This window comes from Anas acuta, chromosome 17 (assembly GCF_963932015.1).
Source record: "Anas acuta chromosome 17, bAnaAcu1.1, whole genome shotgun sequence".
NCBI lineage: Eukaryota > Metazoa > Chordata > Aves > Anseriformes > Anatidae > Anas > Anas acuta.
The window spans coordinates 9,525,049-9,541,197 of record NC_088995.1 but is presented as its reverse complement, the minus strand read 5'-3'; the positions used below and the strand labels follow the sequence as shown (position 1 = coordinate 9,541,197).

Below are 16,149 nucleotides of genomic sequence, written 5' to 3'. Positions count from 1 at the left end.
GAGAGAGAGAAAGAGGAGGCGGCGCTGCGAGAAGGGACTATTTACTCGAGGAGCCCCTGGCAGGCTGGTGAGGGGCGGAGTGATCCCGGGCCGCGGTGAGCGGCCCCGAGCTGAGGCAGAAAAGGGAGGCGAGCCCGCCGGGCCGCCGGCCCCGCCAGGGCACTGCGCCTGCGCCGCCTCCCCCTCCCCTCTCCTCCCTCTCCCTTCTCCCCTTTCCCCTCCCCGCCGCCCTGTGAGGGGTGCCGCGGCGCCCGCCCGCCCTGCCGCCACCACCGGCCCCTCACCCCCCGCGCCCCTCACCCCCCGCCCCGGCGGGGAGCTCGCCCCCAGCCATGGCCCAGATCCTGCCCATTCGCTTCCAGGAGCATTTCCAGGTGAGCGCGGGGAGGGGGCTCCCCCCCCCACCCCACCCGGCTGGGTCCCGCCCTGCCCCTCAGAAGTGAGGGGGGGGGGGTGCGCTGTGAGGGGCCGGGCGGTGCTGAGGGGAGCCCCGGGGGGGGGCTGCGGGGCTCTGCCGCCTCCCCTCAGCGCCCGGCTGCGGCGTGCGGGGCGGCCGCGATTTGTGCAGAGTCACTGGGGGACGGAGCTGGGGGGGAGCAGGGCCTCGGGGGGGCTCCTCAGCCCCGGGGGGGGCCGCATCCAGCTCGGGGCCGCGCTGCGCTCCCCAGCAGCCGCCGGGCCGGGGGGTGCCGGGGACCCCCTGGGTGGCTGCGAGGAGGAGGAGGAGGAGGAGGAGGAGGGGGGCGGTGAGGGGGGGGCTGCGAGGAACCGCCTGGGGTAGCAGCCGCTCGGCCTCCCTGCAGCCTGCTGAGGGGAAATGGAGAGGGAAAGTGGCTGGAAAGGACGCGGCCGTGCTGGGGGCAGCCGCTGGGAAGTGCAGTGCCCGGGGGGGATGCAGCAAACGGAGCTGTCCGCGGGTCCCCGTGGCGAGGGAGGGCCGGGGGGGGCCGGCAGCCCCCCAGCCGAACGTGCAGTCGGAGGCAGGAATTAAAGGAATTCGCTAAATGAATGAGAGCACAGGAAGTGGACTTGGCAAGTCATCCCCTGCTGTCTCCGCACCGCCCCTGGCTGTCAAATCAGGCATCCATTTCCAAGCGGGCACGGGGGGCTCGGTGCCACCGCAGCGTGGGGGGATGGCTACGGCCAGGTCCAGCCCCTCTGGGGAAGGGGTTTTGGTTGAATGTGGGAGCTGTCCTGGCCTATCTGTAATGAGACCAAGCCTGGGAAAACAATGATAGGGCGAGCGAGTTCCAGAAATATCTAATCTGTGCCAGAGGGAGCGCACACCTGTCTCCCCAGAGCTCCCCAAGCCAAGAGAGTTTCACACAGGGGAGAGCTAGGCTGTATCTTCCCCTTCCCCCAGCAGCATCCATGGAATAGCAGCGCTTGTAGTAACACAAGATTAATTCATGAGAGCAACTGTGCAGCAGTCTGAGTGAGAAAGTTGGGATCAAAGCATTTCTGGTGTCAGGCTCTCCTTAGGGAAGAAGCATCTCGTTCTCACAACTTGAAGCTCGCAAATGTAACCCGTCCTGCTGGTTGTGTTTGGCCTGTACAGTAATGATGGGAGAGCATCATACCTAATAAGTGTGCTGCTTTGCATATTAAATGAATGTTTCTGTGAGGGTTAGTTCTGTGTCTTGCAACACTGCCAATATTAGCACTGTAATACTTCTGTTTTGGGTGGGGGGCTAGCAACATCCCAAGGGAGCTGTACTGAAGTCACATTCTATTTTTTGCTGCCACCTGCTTTTGCTCCTAAAGAATTTGATCTTACTGGACGGATGAGACCTCTGCTTAAGGGACTTTTCCCCCAGCATGGAAGCTGTGTGAGGACCCCTGCCACCAGCGTTTGGGACCAAATTGTTCTTCAGGATTCACTCTTCCTCATTCCCCCTGCTGCCCCCCCTGGAGAGCAGTAGCTCCAAAGCAGTGCTCTGCAGATGGGGAACTGAGATTAGTAGCTGGGAGCAGGAATGCAGTCAGCCTCCTTGGTGTTGCTTCTGCATTTGTCTCTACATGGCAGGAGAAATGGGGAGGGAGATCAGAAGGAATGTGGGAACTGGTAGTGTTTGCTCTGGCTGGATATCTGAAGTATGGTTTTATCAGCTCTAACTTCTTATTATGTCGTAAACATCTCGACTTGCTGCTTATTGTTGGCTGGTAGGGAATTTTCTTATGAAAGGACTAGGCCTTCACTCCTGTTCGTAATGTTTTATTATAATCCATGTTTGCCTTTATCAGCTTAATCTTTCTTTTATCCAGCTTGTAGCCAAGCCACTTCCTTGGAAGCAGTTAAATTGCTATATTTAAAAGGAGTAGTATGACAGATCTATTGCACTGATCTATGATGTTAAATAAAAAGATTTTTTATAATTGTGCTGTGTGTCAGTGGTCCTGTATCGAGTCTTTCTAACCTTAAGTCAAACTGCGTACTGTTTGTATCTATTTTAATTAAATATGGCTTTAAGAAGAATAGCTTTTAACTCAATTCCAAATTCAGCCTGTTGCTGATGGAACAGTATTTCACTTATCCTTAAAGTCTCCCCTGTACTTCACTGGATGGAGAAATGATGGATGCAGAAAGCGTTCTTCAGGGAAGCTAAACATAAGTTGTAGTGCTGAATACGGAATTCTTCTCTCCTACTCTCTAGCTGGAAGTGGATAAACGATGTGAACTGAAGCAGTGATCTTGGTCCACGTAAAATTGGAGGAGTGCTAGGAATCAGACTGTTTACATTCCTTGTGAAGCTCATTTTGCTTTATGTTGATCATTCTTCTGACTGAACTGTAGCTTCCAGCTTGTGCAGGGAAAATGACTGTCAGTCACAGTGCACATTAAATCCCAAATTGCTAGAGCTTGTACATTCACCTCTGGTGTGAGCATATGAGCTGTAAGAGGGAGAGCAGCTGCAGTTAAATAAAGATACCCAGGTACTGGTGGGGCAATACTCAAGCTGAGAATGAGCTCATCTGTTTTACTCTTTCTTTAGGTCCACTTAATGCAATCGAACTATATAGTTTTTATTTGTGAACTCTTTACAAATCCATGAAGAACCAGCATTTTGCTCATCCTTCCCACAGAGGTTATCATAATTAACTTAAGTAATACAGCAAGGGATGGGAATAAACAAAGGGCTTGTTTTTACCTCTGATAGTCAACCAGCTGCAGCTTCTGTTGGAGCAGTGAATTATAAATTTACCAGATTGAACTCTTCCAGTGGGATTGTAGTTTACAACCTTTTTCTTTCCGTAGTCATAGGTTTGTTCTTAAAAGCTTGCCTTCATCCCCTTGTGAGCTTCTTTCAGTTCTCACTAGCAGAAATCTCTGCTAGCCTGTGCAGAAGACATTGGTTATGACAACTCTGAGGTTTCTAGGTTGGGAGCTTTGTCCCACAGTTTTACGGATATATGGACCTGTAGGCAGGCGTCTGCTTTCTGCTGAGTAACTAATAAAGGCTTTTAAACACAAGCAACTGAAAAAGAAAAAATTGTGCATGATTTATGCCTTTGATGCATAAGTTTTATGCATCTTGGTGCAGCACTGAGAAGTTAAAAGTATCTGGGTCTTAAACATAAAAGGATGTAGACTTATGGACAAAACCACTTTTTTTTGAATAGCCTGAGATGTCATCTTAAGAATTACTATCTGTTGTGCAATAGGCATGACTGAGCTGAACTGTAATGGATTTCAGAAGTTTGCTTTGGCTAGGCATGTGGGTGTAAAAGCACTCAGGATGTTTTCAAGCTGCAAATGACTTTTTTGGACTTATATTCAAAAGGTAGGGCTAAATATCATGACTTGATTCAGCTGTTTAGTGTAGAAGACACCACATTTGTTCATATTTGGGTTGAAAAGTGCCCTACATGTTGTGGAGAGGCTTACTGAACAGATCTAGTTGTCATCACTGACACACAGGAACAGGGTTTTGTGTTGGGAGTAACTAACATTTAAAATGGAAGTGTAATTGGAACTAAAACTAAAACCTGTGATCCCGTGGTCTTGCATATTTCAGTTCTTGCGTGTCCTTAATGTCCCTTGCCTGTCAAGATTGGAACAACTGTAGCAGGAGCCGGAGTGGGGAGGGGATGTCCAACAACTGTGCGTGTGATTCTTACTGGGCATGTGATTATAACTTTATACAGCCACACAAGTGAAATAAAGTGTTCTCAGAAACTATTACTGCGTTCCTGGTTTGTATAATGCTTTAAATGATGCACATTCTTAATGTTCTAGCAGGCAGTGTTTAATATTTAGATATCTATAGCTTCTGTCCAATCTTAAATTCCCCAAGTCATTTAGACTCCAGGACTTAACTGATGATACAACCTAAATATTTGGGTGTCGGTTGTATTTCCCATCACAGAAATGGGCTTTGTTTGAAGACTCTGTACTGGTGTCTGCGTTGGTCTCTGCTCAGTCTGAATGTCTGCACTTCTACAAAAAGAACTGTATTAGAAAGCCCAACATTTAGAACTAATGTAAAAGCATCAGTAAATAGGGATGAGGAAAGATTACTAAATTTCAGATTAATAGTGATTTCATCCTAAGTGTAGGATTTAAATAATACACCTCAGGTTAATTTTTACCATGTCAGAAGTTCTCAGTATCTAAGATGCTTAAAAATACATTTGGTAGGCAGTGATCTAATCCAGCCTGCAGTAATACTAGATATCTGCAAACCAAAAATCCTTATCTGGTTCATTCAGCCTGACAGTGAAGAGTTCTTTGCTGTACACGTAGATAACATGCATTAGGGAATGAGAAGGGTAGGGGAGGAGGAATCAGGCTGTTACTTCAGAACAAAGTGTTGTCCCTTCCTCTGGAGTGAGACCTACATGGTGTGCTTAGTGGAGTTCTCAACTGGATTAGCAAAAAGTGGGAGGTAAAATCATCAAGGAGGTGCTCTCCATAATAAATGCCTCTGGAACAACTCTGTAATATCAAGTCCTACTTTTCAGAAGAAAGCAAAACTGGTCTGGGAGTACTGCTTGCGTAAGCAGTATAATAAAAAATGGAAATTCAGTAGCAAGTAGAGGCCTGCTTACTCCTTCACAAAAACTGCAAAAATCTCTAATGTATGTAAGCTTCAGTACTGACATGTGGTGCCTTTACTTCAGGGTTTAAGATGTAGAGCTAAATACATGCTACTACTGTAATAAAGTGTTCTTAGCTCTGTACCTGAGGAAAGGGAGACAGTGTTTTAGGATAATGAAGTCCAGACTGGCCCAGCAGGCAGTCCCACCCAGGCTGAAAGCAGTGCTGCCTAATGTTCCTTTACTTGGTTGGAAAGAGAATCTGCTCTTAGGTGTAGTCATAAGGAACACGCATCTTGCACCGCTTCTGTGTAGTGCGTGTCCTCTGAGGAGGATGCTTCATCCTGCACTGATGGAAGGAGGAGTCCAGTGTTTCCACACTGCTAACGTAGGAAGCTGCTATTCACTGGAGCCTGCAGTATTTGCGTGGCCATCCTTTAGGAAGTACTGCCATTTTGCCTTTAAAAGCTGTGACAGACTTCTGTAATAATGCCAGCAGCAGCAGTCGTGCAGTAGTACTGGCACTTTCTGAGACCTTTGCTAGATGCCATGCCAGTTAAATCTGGAAGTCACAGTACCGGAATTTGATGCAAAATCATATTTCTGTTAGTGAAGGTACCTATAGGATTATGATTCGCCAACATAGATCAGGTTTTGAAGTGAATAAACTTGGGCTTAAAGCTGAACATGAAGTAGGCTCTTGTCTCCAGGTTCTCACAGGCTGAGTGTCAAGCAGCTTTCTTGGAGAGGATGTCGAGCCAAAGACAGTAACCAAGAGGGGACATCGGAGAGCCTGCACTTCTACTCCAGTACTCTGAGCTTGGATTAATTAAATCGAGTTAGAAACTTGCCTATGCTGCAGTTAAATCTCTTACAACACTTCACTTTATCAGTGTTTTATAATGGGCTATACTTTGGTAGATGGGCTTGGATCATGTCCAGCATTAAAGTGTTCAAGTGTCTGCTTATGTGAACATGTAATTTGTCAGTAAGTGGACATTGTCCAGGCTCGGGCATGTGAGCAAGAGCCCTGTAGCAAAGGGACGATCATTTATTCCTCTTGATCAAGCTCAGATGATGCAGCTACCACTCCTGTGTTTACTGGGTACCAAAACTTTCTTCATTCCTCATGTGTAAATGTTTTTCCTTCCTGACACAGAAGCCCGTAACAGCTGCACGCCCAATGCACTGTTCTGGCAGACCTCTGGGGATGAGCAAACATCTTTTTATACGTGCATACATTTGGCTTGTGTTGTGTTACTGAAACTTCAGGATGTCGAGATGAGCAGTTACTGAGCTGAAGAGCAGAAAACTGAACAGAAAACAGCTCCTGAGGCATCCTGGGCACAGCTCTGACACCGCCTCACTGCTCGCTATCTCACTTAGGTACCCAGTTCATGGTTTGGTGAGTGGCTCTGCAGGAGCTGTGACAAGCCATGATCAGCCAGATCAGAACACACTAAGCAGTCTGTGAGCTGCGTGCCCCTCGCTGCCCAAGCGGTTTACTGTATTGTGCGAGGTACTGAGGGTGTGCATGGAAGGAGCCTAATGACTGGGTGATGCTGATGGGATTTCTATCCTCTCTGCCTGAGGGCAGTCCTTTCTCACTTGCAGTGCACTGAAAAGCAGAGTAGGTTAATCCCTTAAGAAGCTTCAGTGAAGCTGAAGCCTCTGTTCATTTGCTTGGAAATCATTGCTGTGGGGCGTGAAGCAGGTGCTTGGGCTTGTCACACTTACCGGGGCACAAAATGCAGCTTACATCCATGCCCAGCTGGGGCGCGCTGCACAGGTAAATCTGATTTACTCCAGACCAACTGAAGCAGATCCTTCTTCGCTGGCACCTCTTCTTGTTAATCTGAAATTGGAAGTGGCTGGAAACAAAGTTAACATAGAGGGATGAAAGTAAGAAATATTCCTCTTCTAGGGCATTGACACAGAATGATTTAAAGTTGCATTAACATAGCTACTTTGTATGGTCATGTGTCTGAGCCCAAGTTAGCCTCAGCTGGACTCAGAGGCAAGGTCTGCACTGAAATCCCTGTCTTTGCTGTTAAGCCAAGTGCTGTGGCATGCTGGGCAAGGGAAGATGGAATAATTGATTATTTTAACATATTTTTCTTAGCTTGCACTAGTAAGGATTAAATTCAGAGAAGCAGATGAACAAGTCCATTTATAAAAATAGGCCATTGAAAACTGCACCGAGCTATTTGTGTGAATGGTTGCACAGCGTTACCACTAAAGCTTTGAAATAACCTGGAAGCTTTAATGCCAGTGTTCCTAGGAGACTACGGCAGAAGTAAGAGGCTGGACAGCAGGAAGTAGCTGCAATTCAAAAAAAGCAGATTAAATTTGGTACTGCTGTAACTTAAGAGTTTCTGTCATCTTGGGACAACTTCATAGGGGCTATATCTAGAGGTTTATCTGAAAGAAATCTGAGGTCATCTGGGGGAGGAAGCAAATACCACCACGATACCCATCGTTTGGCAGAAGAATTCAGATTTTTCCTTTGTATAGTATTTTGGTTGGTGTGACAGAAGGTAGATTTTACCAAACCATGATAGCTATTAGCTAATAAAAAAAGACTGTCTAAACACGAGCTATGACTGTAATCCAGTGCATTCGAGGTTAATGTGTGCTTCCAGGGAAGTAGTTGGTGCCAGAGTGATCTCAGAGGAAAGAGGTATCTGAGATATTCCAAAACTGAATGAGAACTCCTGGATCCACCAGTCATGTAGCTTGTTTCCAGGTGAAAATGGGATGGAATTTTATCTCTTAGTTGGCTTATCCTGTTTTTTAGTTCCAGCAGCACTGTAAAGCTGTAACATGGCGTTCCAGCTTTGCCAAGGTAGACGTGATGAGGTCTCTGTGATTAAGACAGGCCCTGGAGTGATGTATGTTCTTCATCTGTCTGTTGCTCCCTCAGCTTTCTTTTTCCTAATGAGATGATAGGGAGTTGAAGCTTGGGAGGATGTAAAGATAAAGGAGTTAAGGCTGCTTCATTAATTGTGCTATAAATACGATAGATGTTTCAGTTGAATATTTCTGACATCTTAAGGCCCTTCCTTGGAAAGGAACTCGTACTTAACATTGCAACCTTGGTATGCTTGTTAGAATATCTGTTTTAGTGGAGAAGCTGGCATAAAACCTGTAAAGATAAGCGATACTTAACAATTCCTGAACTTATTCTTGTCAATGCAATAGTCCACATTAGACTATAGTGGTCAGAACACTGACACTTCCTTAAATGCTATTGGAATACTACAATATGTAGAGGCTTAAGTTAGACACATCCTCAAGAGAAGAATAGTAAAGTACACTGTTTCCTCTTTTTAGCTCCAAAATTTGGGCATTAACCCAGCAAACATTGGATTCAGCACCCTAACAATGGAATCTGACAAATTCATCTGCATCAGGGAGAAAGTGGGAGAGCAGGCGCAAGTAGTGATAATTGACATGAGCGACCCAACAACACCCATTAGACGTCCAATTTCTGCTGAAAGTGCCATCATGAATCCAGCCTCTAAAGTAATTGCGCTGAAAGGTGAGTAACCCTTCATTCTTGTAACATGAAACCTACTGTTTAGCTGTGTTACTGCTTATGTATGCTCTTAAGCGTAAGGGCTGTGTAAGCTTTCTAAGAAGAATGTCTATTAGAATAACAAGTCTTGCCTGAACTTGCATGCTGTATTTTGGTAGTGGATTTTTCAGTAATCTTTGGATGATTTGCCTCCAAGTAGGTGTGAGATGCTTGGGCTTGGCACTGCAGCCTACTATTTTCACTGAGGACCAGGTGAACGTATGGTATACTTTCCCTTAAAGCAGATGTTCTAAGCATAATGGACACTTATAGACATAACGGGAGGAGACTAAAGCCACTCTTTCTCTCTGCTGACTCTTTCTTGTAGCTCTGTAGAGCTTATTAGATGCCAACAAATTGTTATAAGGCTGGCCAGTAACTATGTGAGTCTGAACATACAAAAGCATGAACGTACAATCATGTTAAGTTTGATAACTGAGAACCTGCAGATAGAAGACATCTGTTTATCAGTACCTGTGGCATTGATCTTGGCTTTAAATAACACTGAGCTGAAAGAAATCATTTTTAGTATATCTCTTTTCTTAAATGGGTAACTTCTAGTATTTACGCTCAATAACTGTTTGTTTCTGACTATGTACTTTTCTTTCTGCATCTTATCTAAACAGATGGTGAGTGAACTTTGTCATGACATTTCATGTTCAGTAGTACAGAATGGTCTAATCTCATAAAAAGTACTGAACTTTGAGGTAGCCATTTGACAGTTCACTTCATAGCCATGTAGAGGGGATCTTAATCCTCAACTGGTATTACAGTGAAAGCGTTCTCCATTGGCTTGTTGCTAACCATTTGGCTGCTTTGACTATTGACTGTACCCAGTGGAGAAGTGTGTTCTTAGTTCGTGTGTGTGTATATATATATAATGGAAGTACAGTTGATAGACAAAACCAAGTTGCAATACTTTTATGAGAGACCTCTGCTAGCATGTCCTGTGTGCTATTCATTTCTGCCTAAGTGTGGTATTCGGTGTGAAAATGTGTGACAACGTTGCTTAGGGGTCCAAGAAATAACTGTCCTCAGAACTGGTACAAAGCATATAACTTGCTGTCTACAATATCTGAGTTACACTGACATGAGGTGAAAACTAATGTGTTAACATTTGACTTCAGCTGTACTTGTGGTGCACCTGGGGTGCTAATACCTCCTGCAAAGGACTGCCTTACCTGGGGTGTGGTTAAAGGTAACAATGAAAAGATCTATTGCAGATCTGTTAGCATTCACTGTCCTTAATCTTGGACCCCTTTTTAACAAACCTTATTGGCAAGGAAAGTGCCTTTCCTATACTAGGAGAACTTCATCTAACTCTTAAAAAGAAACCGTAGCATCTGTTTTTAAAATTTACCTAACACTTACTAAACAGATTATCATCAGTTTCTAAGAATATATTTTTATTCCTGCCAGTGTTAGACTTGCTTTAAAGGAATATTGTTCTATCCATGCAGAGTGAATAAGCTTGTCCTCTGAACAGACAAGGCTAAGTGTATGATTTCACATTGTCATGCAAAGTTGTGTAGTCAGGTATTCCAAACTTAGAGCTTTTCTTGTATCAATAGTGTAATGGCCAAAGGTTTTTGGGGAGAAGAGAATAAATAGAGCTACCTAACCCACATGCTGTTGCTACCCAAGATAACCAGTGTAACTACAGTAAACTGCACTGAGGATATGGTTTTAAGTCAGTCTGTTGCACCAGACTTTCCCTGCTGATTGACTGAGGTATTAGTAGTTAAAACTGTTGCGTATTGTGACTGAGTGTGCCGTGATTGGGAGTTGCTCATAATCTGTGGATTATTGAGCAATAAATATACAATCCCACCCCCAAAGAAGAAATGAAATGGTTCTTGAGTTAAAGTCAAAGAGTGCACAATTTCATTTCTGGATTGCATGTGGCATTCTCCTGGTGTACCGAGCTTTATGCATTGTCCTTGTGTCCGTGATTCTCTTGCTTTGCTCTGTACCGAGAGTACTCCCCAGTTGGTGTCAGCGGAGAATGCAGCACTCAAGGGATGCTTCCATTCCTTGTGGAATGGAGAAACTTCATGCTCCAGTGAACTGAAATGTAAACTCTTGTGCTGGTTTTATAAAAACAAGTCAAACCAAAAAAAAACAAAACACACGATAAAACGTGCTTGCCTGACTACACTTGCAGAGAATAGTCTTAAATATACTGATGAGTCTTGTATCTTGGCCAGGAAAAGCTATATAAGAGACTGGCTTTTTGTCTCAGATCTTGGCCTAAGAAAGCACTCAAGTACATGTAAGATTCAAACTCACTCTACCTTGCTGTTTGTGACTTCATAGTACGTTCCACTCTCTCTTAATCCAGGTAACTGAATTACTGTAGTTTAAATGCAGTTTAGAGCTCTGAACCTTAAACTCATGTAGTCACACTTAAATAATATAGCTTTGGAGCTTGTGGTCCCCACCCACCATCAAGAGCTAGCCAGTTGATGAAGCTTCTTAAGCCATTTCCAGCTGTAACACAGCAGTTCAGTTTATTCTAGACAATAGACAAGCATGAGCTTTTAGCTCATTTTGTTAGTTTTTCGGTTATTTCTATGTTCTTAAAACTAGGGGCATCTTGCTTTGTTTTTAGGAAGATTAAGAGCAGTTTCCGTGTGCACACACTGGTGTTCCTGTTTAGGTGGTGAACTAGAGTCCTTCCAGAACTACTTGTCTGCCTTCTGGATACCAGGCACTATTCCCACATCAGTCCTTTGATAACACCAGTCTACTGCTGGACAAAATGTCCAACATAGTAAATACATTATTTCCAACTATAAGTTTACAGCTGGTGTTAGGCCTGGGTTTGTTGCATTTGTGTAAAACAGTAACTGCAACTGCAGAGGTGGCAAGATGATTAGAATCAGGCTGCTTTCAGTCTCAGGAAAACTAGCAAGCTGTCCAAGGAACTAGCTGATCAGGATAACAGATCTTTACGCTGTTAATACAGGGAACATAAATGCTGCATGTGGGAATTCTGAAGTGTCTTGCTTTGTCTCTTGGCACTGTTATGCAGTAAATTGATCGTATTAGTTTGTTATACTAAAGCCTTACAGAGCAGCCTGATTTGCGTGTTAACTTGGGTTTATTGTCTCTTGGAAATGATTCCACAGTGGCCAGCAGCCTTCATCTATCAAGACTTCCCAGTAGAAGCAACATCTACCAGTGTGACAATCAGAAGTGTTACTAGCAGGGAAAACACTTCAGAAATGTGGATAGAAATAAAGGCATTACAAGCCAATACTCTAGCAGTCTGAGTGGGTGTCTTGTGAACAGAAAACAATATTCCTAGAGCTGAATAGTCTTAGTTGCAGTCAAGCAAAATATTACTGACTTCCTGAAGGGGATGGAATCCCTTATTCTTTGACTAGTCAGCTCATTGGTTCAATTACATTATTTTTAATAGTCTACCCCTACTTGCTTCTGGTGGTTCAAACAGATGCTAAAGTCAAGCTTAAACCTGCAATATAGTCACCCAAATCATGAAGCAGCACTCTTAACTGGAACTAAAGCTCCAAGCCTTTCTGTAAACTTTCTGACCTTTTTCCTGACCTCTTCAATGGGCAGTTGTTGTACTACTGTTTTACATAGCCCATCCATTTCCAAGTTAAGTGCAGAGCCTTTTCTGCTCCAACAGAAGGACAGAGTGGAAGCTATGGTCCTTGGCTTGCTATTTCAAGAGCTATTGCAAGTCTCTTGCTGTTGGATTCAGTTCAGGTGATCTACAGCAGCTACTGAATTGGCACAAACTGGAGCCTCTCTTTCTATTAATTACACTGAATGACATCAGCTAGACAGCTCTAAGTTGATACACTAGTGCTGCTACATAAACTAGTTTACTCAAGCTCTGTCTTATATTGTTTTGTTGTTGTTGTTTTTTTAACTACACTTTATAGTAAGTGAAAATATCTATGCCTGTCAGTCATTGGTTGGAATGCCGTGTAAGTGTCCATAATAAGTTTTTTTGCATCAGGGCTGGAGGAGGTTGTGGGTTGGGAGGAGATTTCGTTTGGTACGAGTCAAGTATCAAAGGACACTCTGGTGTGACAGGACACTGACCCTGTCTGTAACATCACTGGAATAGTGGGCTGAAGGATGCTTGTAGGTAGGCAGACTACAGGATGGCTGTCGTAGTAATTGATCTATGATGTTTCTTGGGTTTTGTCATACTAGCTGGGAAAACACTACAGATCTTTAACATTGAGATGAAAAGTAAAATGAAAGCCCACACCATGGCGGAGGAGGTGATCTTCTGGAAATGGATATCTGTGAATACAGTTGCCTTGGTAACAGAGACAGCAGTCTACCACTGGAGCATGGAGGGAGAATCTCAACCCCAAAAGATGTTTGACAGGCATGCTAGTCTTGCGGGCTGCCAGATCATCAATTACAGAACTGATGAACACCAAAAATGGCTGTTGCTGATAGGAATTTCAGCACAGGTAAGTTACCTGTAAATATCACACTATGAAAATGATCAGGAGAGCCTTGGCCTTACTCAATAGCTGCTGTGGTTTCTTAAGTTTGGTTTCTTCAAAAATGCCTTTTGTGGAGGAATAACCTGACCTTTAATGTGATTAAAGCATTGGAAGAGGGGATGAGAGAGACACTTGTCTCTTTTTAGTTAACTGTCCTAGTGGTATTGCATTTGAAATCCTACCTCTAAAAGCTGACCTTTTTTCTCCCCCAGCAAAATCGTGTGGTTGGTGCAATGCAGCTGTACTCAGTTGATAGAAAAGTCTCCCAACCTATTGAGGGCCATGCAGCAGCTTTTGCAGAATTCAAAATAGAGGGAAATGCCAAACCTTCCACCCTCTTTTGTTTTGCTGTGAGGAGTCCTGCAGGGGGCAAGGTAAAGTTTGCAACAATTTGCTTGTTTTGGTATAGCAGAACTCAGTACCAGTAGAATTTAAGTGATCTCACAGTTCACTGTATGCTGTCTGAAGAACAGCTTGTGGACCTTGTATACAGCATATTTGGTCAGTATGAAAATATTTTATTTTAATGGGATAGAAACTGCTGAAAGTGTGAGTTGCTTTCATGAAACTTAAGCATAAGAACAAGCGTAGATGCAGTAAGAACTGAGCCCAAGGTATTAGAGCATCAATTTATGCCCAAGTTATGCTTTGTGTATGAAGGGAAGTCATCAAGCAGCCACTTATGTCTAGAATCCAGTACAGAAGAGATTTGATAAGCCTTAGTGCTGTAGGTAGGTTGTTTGCATCTAGCTGGTAGTGGGTCTGAGCAGCAGCTGAATGTATTACAATTTCTGAGTGGTCTGTAAAGAGCATTACAAATTCTTATGCTTTCTAGTCTTTTACTGCACAAATTGTTGATAAATTGACAAGAAGTCTCACTCAAAGCTTCTTGAAATAGAAATACACAGTCTGCTTTCATAGAAAACATGTCCTTTAGCTTTTTCTGATTTTTTGTTTTGTTTTGTATTATCAAGTTCTAGGGAACTTGTCCTTCGGATAAGTGTCTGGAACACAGCTGCCCAGATTATGTTGCTTCAGGATTGGGCAGATATTTAGCAGCCAGCTGTAGCAGACGACTTCAGTAGCTTATCTGAATAGAGGAACTTCTTTAATGTGGTTGGTCTTGCAGGCAGTCTTGTGACATGTACTCTTTTACTTCCTAGCTTCACATAATTGAAGTGGGTCAGCCAGCTACTGGGAATCAGCCATTTGTTAAGAAAGCTGTTGATGTGTTTTTCCCACCTGAGGCACAGACAGACTTTCCTGTGGCAATGCAGGTAATTGACCAAAACAAAAACCAACTTTATAGCCTGGCATGTAGCTGGTGCCTGTCATAAATAATGTTTTCTATTGTGGCTTCACTGTTATTCCTCCTAACTCTGGAAGGACTGTTAATGGATTTATGGGAAGCAGACTGCACATTAAAACAGAAACTCACACACAAATACATAGGCTGTTCCAGTATTTGTCTGGACATGTCAACTTAAGGTTGTATTAAAAACAAAATACACACACACAAAACCAATAGTGTCTTCTGGTAGAATGTCTCTATTATCAGTCAACCTTCTTGTTGAACAGCTATCGAGTATGACTAGCTTCTGTCTTATTGACAGCAATCTAAAAGTAACAAGACACCAAGTATTGGACAGTCAGTCAAATAAGAAGTACTGTAACTCATGGGTTCTTGTCTATACTGATAATTCTTGTTAATAGCAGATAATTCTGCACTTTCAGGCTATTGAACTGTCTACTAATGATCAGAGTTCTAGATATGAGTGGTACAGCCCCTGATGTAACTGGGCATGAAAGTGGCATTTCATCTACAGTAGATGTCATAAGGCAAATCGAGTGGAGTTTCCTATATTAGCCTACCTCCTGTACTAGCAGCACAGAAAAGGTACCTTAGGACATTACTAGGAGGTTTTTTAGGGAAATAATATGACTAGTTGCTTTGAAAGACAAAACTTCACTTCGGGTGTCTACAGGACTACACATTTTACTTGAAAAACAAACTATCTCAGAGCGTGCAACTGCTGAGCAGTCTAATAGACCAGCTCCATAAATAATCCAAGAGAAGCCATAATAAACTAAAGGAAACAAAGCAAGCTGTCTTCATGGGAGGACTCATGGATCTCATTAATAAAACTTTTGAAGACTTGGTCCAAAGTGAAAAATACTTCTAAATACCATATTGGTTTAAAAGTCTCCTTGTTTTTGTGACTTGACAGCTAAACTGGAGTCCTCAGCAGCTGAGCTTGGTTTAGGTTCTGCTGGTGCTTTGGGTAGGCCTTGATGGAAAGGAGCGAAATTATCTTGCTAATATTTTTGAACAGAAACTTGTACTGACATATCTGACTAGAATGCTAGTTATGTCCAATCTTTATTCCTTATCCTGGCTCATTAGGATGAGGAGTAGTAAGTCCTTTGCTGCAGATGAATCTTAATTTCCCTTCAGCCTCAGTGTTCAGTGGAGCTCTGGCTCCAAATGGCAAGCAAAGCTATTCATTGCTTTGAGTCTGTAATGAAGAAGCCTGAAGCTATATTTGTTCCTAGCATCAGTGCAAAGGCACGTCACTGCAATACTGTCTTGTAACTAGGCTAAAGGCAGCTGTCTTAACTGTTGTAATCTTACTCTTAACTAATGAAAACTCATCTTTTGGCAGATTGGAATTAAGCATGGCGTTATCTACCTGATCACGAAGTATGGTTATATTCACATGTATGACTTGGAGTCTGGAGTTTGCATCTACATGAACCGTATTAGTGCTGACACTATTTTTGTCACAGCTTCTCATGAACCTACCTCAGGCATTATTGGTGTCAACAAAAAAGGACAGGTAACAAATCCATCAATCTGTTTTTGAGTCTTCTAAAGCTCAGATGCGTAACAAACCTAATGAGTAATTTGATGCAACAAACATCATGGAAGGGATCAAGTTACTACTTGATTTCAATCGTGTCTTAACCTCTCCTAGCATAGGCTGCTTGAGAGGGAGAAACTTGTTTGTGGGTTTTGATTTTATATACACACACACACAC

General features: G+C 43.5%; 1 protein-coding gene across 7 annotated transcripts in view; it reads left to right on the top strand.

Annotated features, from left to right (window-relative positions):
* Positions 1-143: 143 nt before the first annotated feature.
* CLTCL1 (clathrin heavy chain like 1) overlaps positions 144-16,149 on the top strand; it is a 36,917-nt gene continuing 20,911 nt past the window's right edge. For all 7 annotated transcript variants that reach the window (XR_011088627.1, XR_011088626.1, XM_068654412.1 and 4 more), the window contains exons 1-6: positions 144-374; positions 8,371-8,578; positions 12,806-13,074; positions 13,323-13,484; positions 14,274-14,387; positions 15,774-15,947. Coding sequence is in view for 5 of the 7 variants with exons in the window: in XM_068654412.1 (XP_068510513.1) it covers positions 333-374; positions 8,371-8,578; positions 12,806-13,074; positions 13,323-13,484; positions 14,274-14,387; positions 15,774-15,947 (969 nt within the window). In the remaining 2 variants the exon portion in view is untranslated. The remainder of the gene's footprint in view (positions 375-8,370; positions 8,579-12,805; positions 13,075-13,322; positions 13,485-14,273; positions 14,388-15,773; positions 15,948-16,149) is intronic.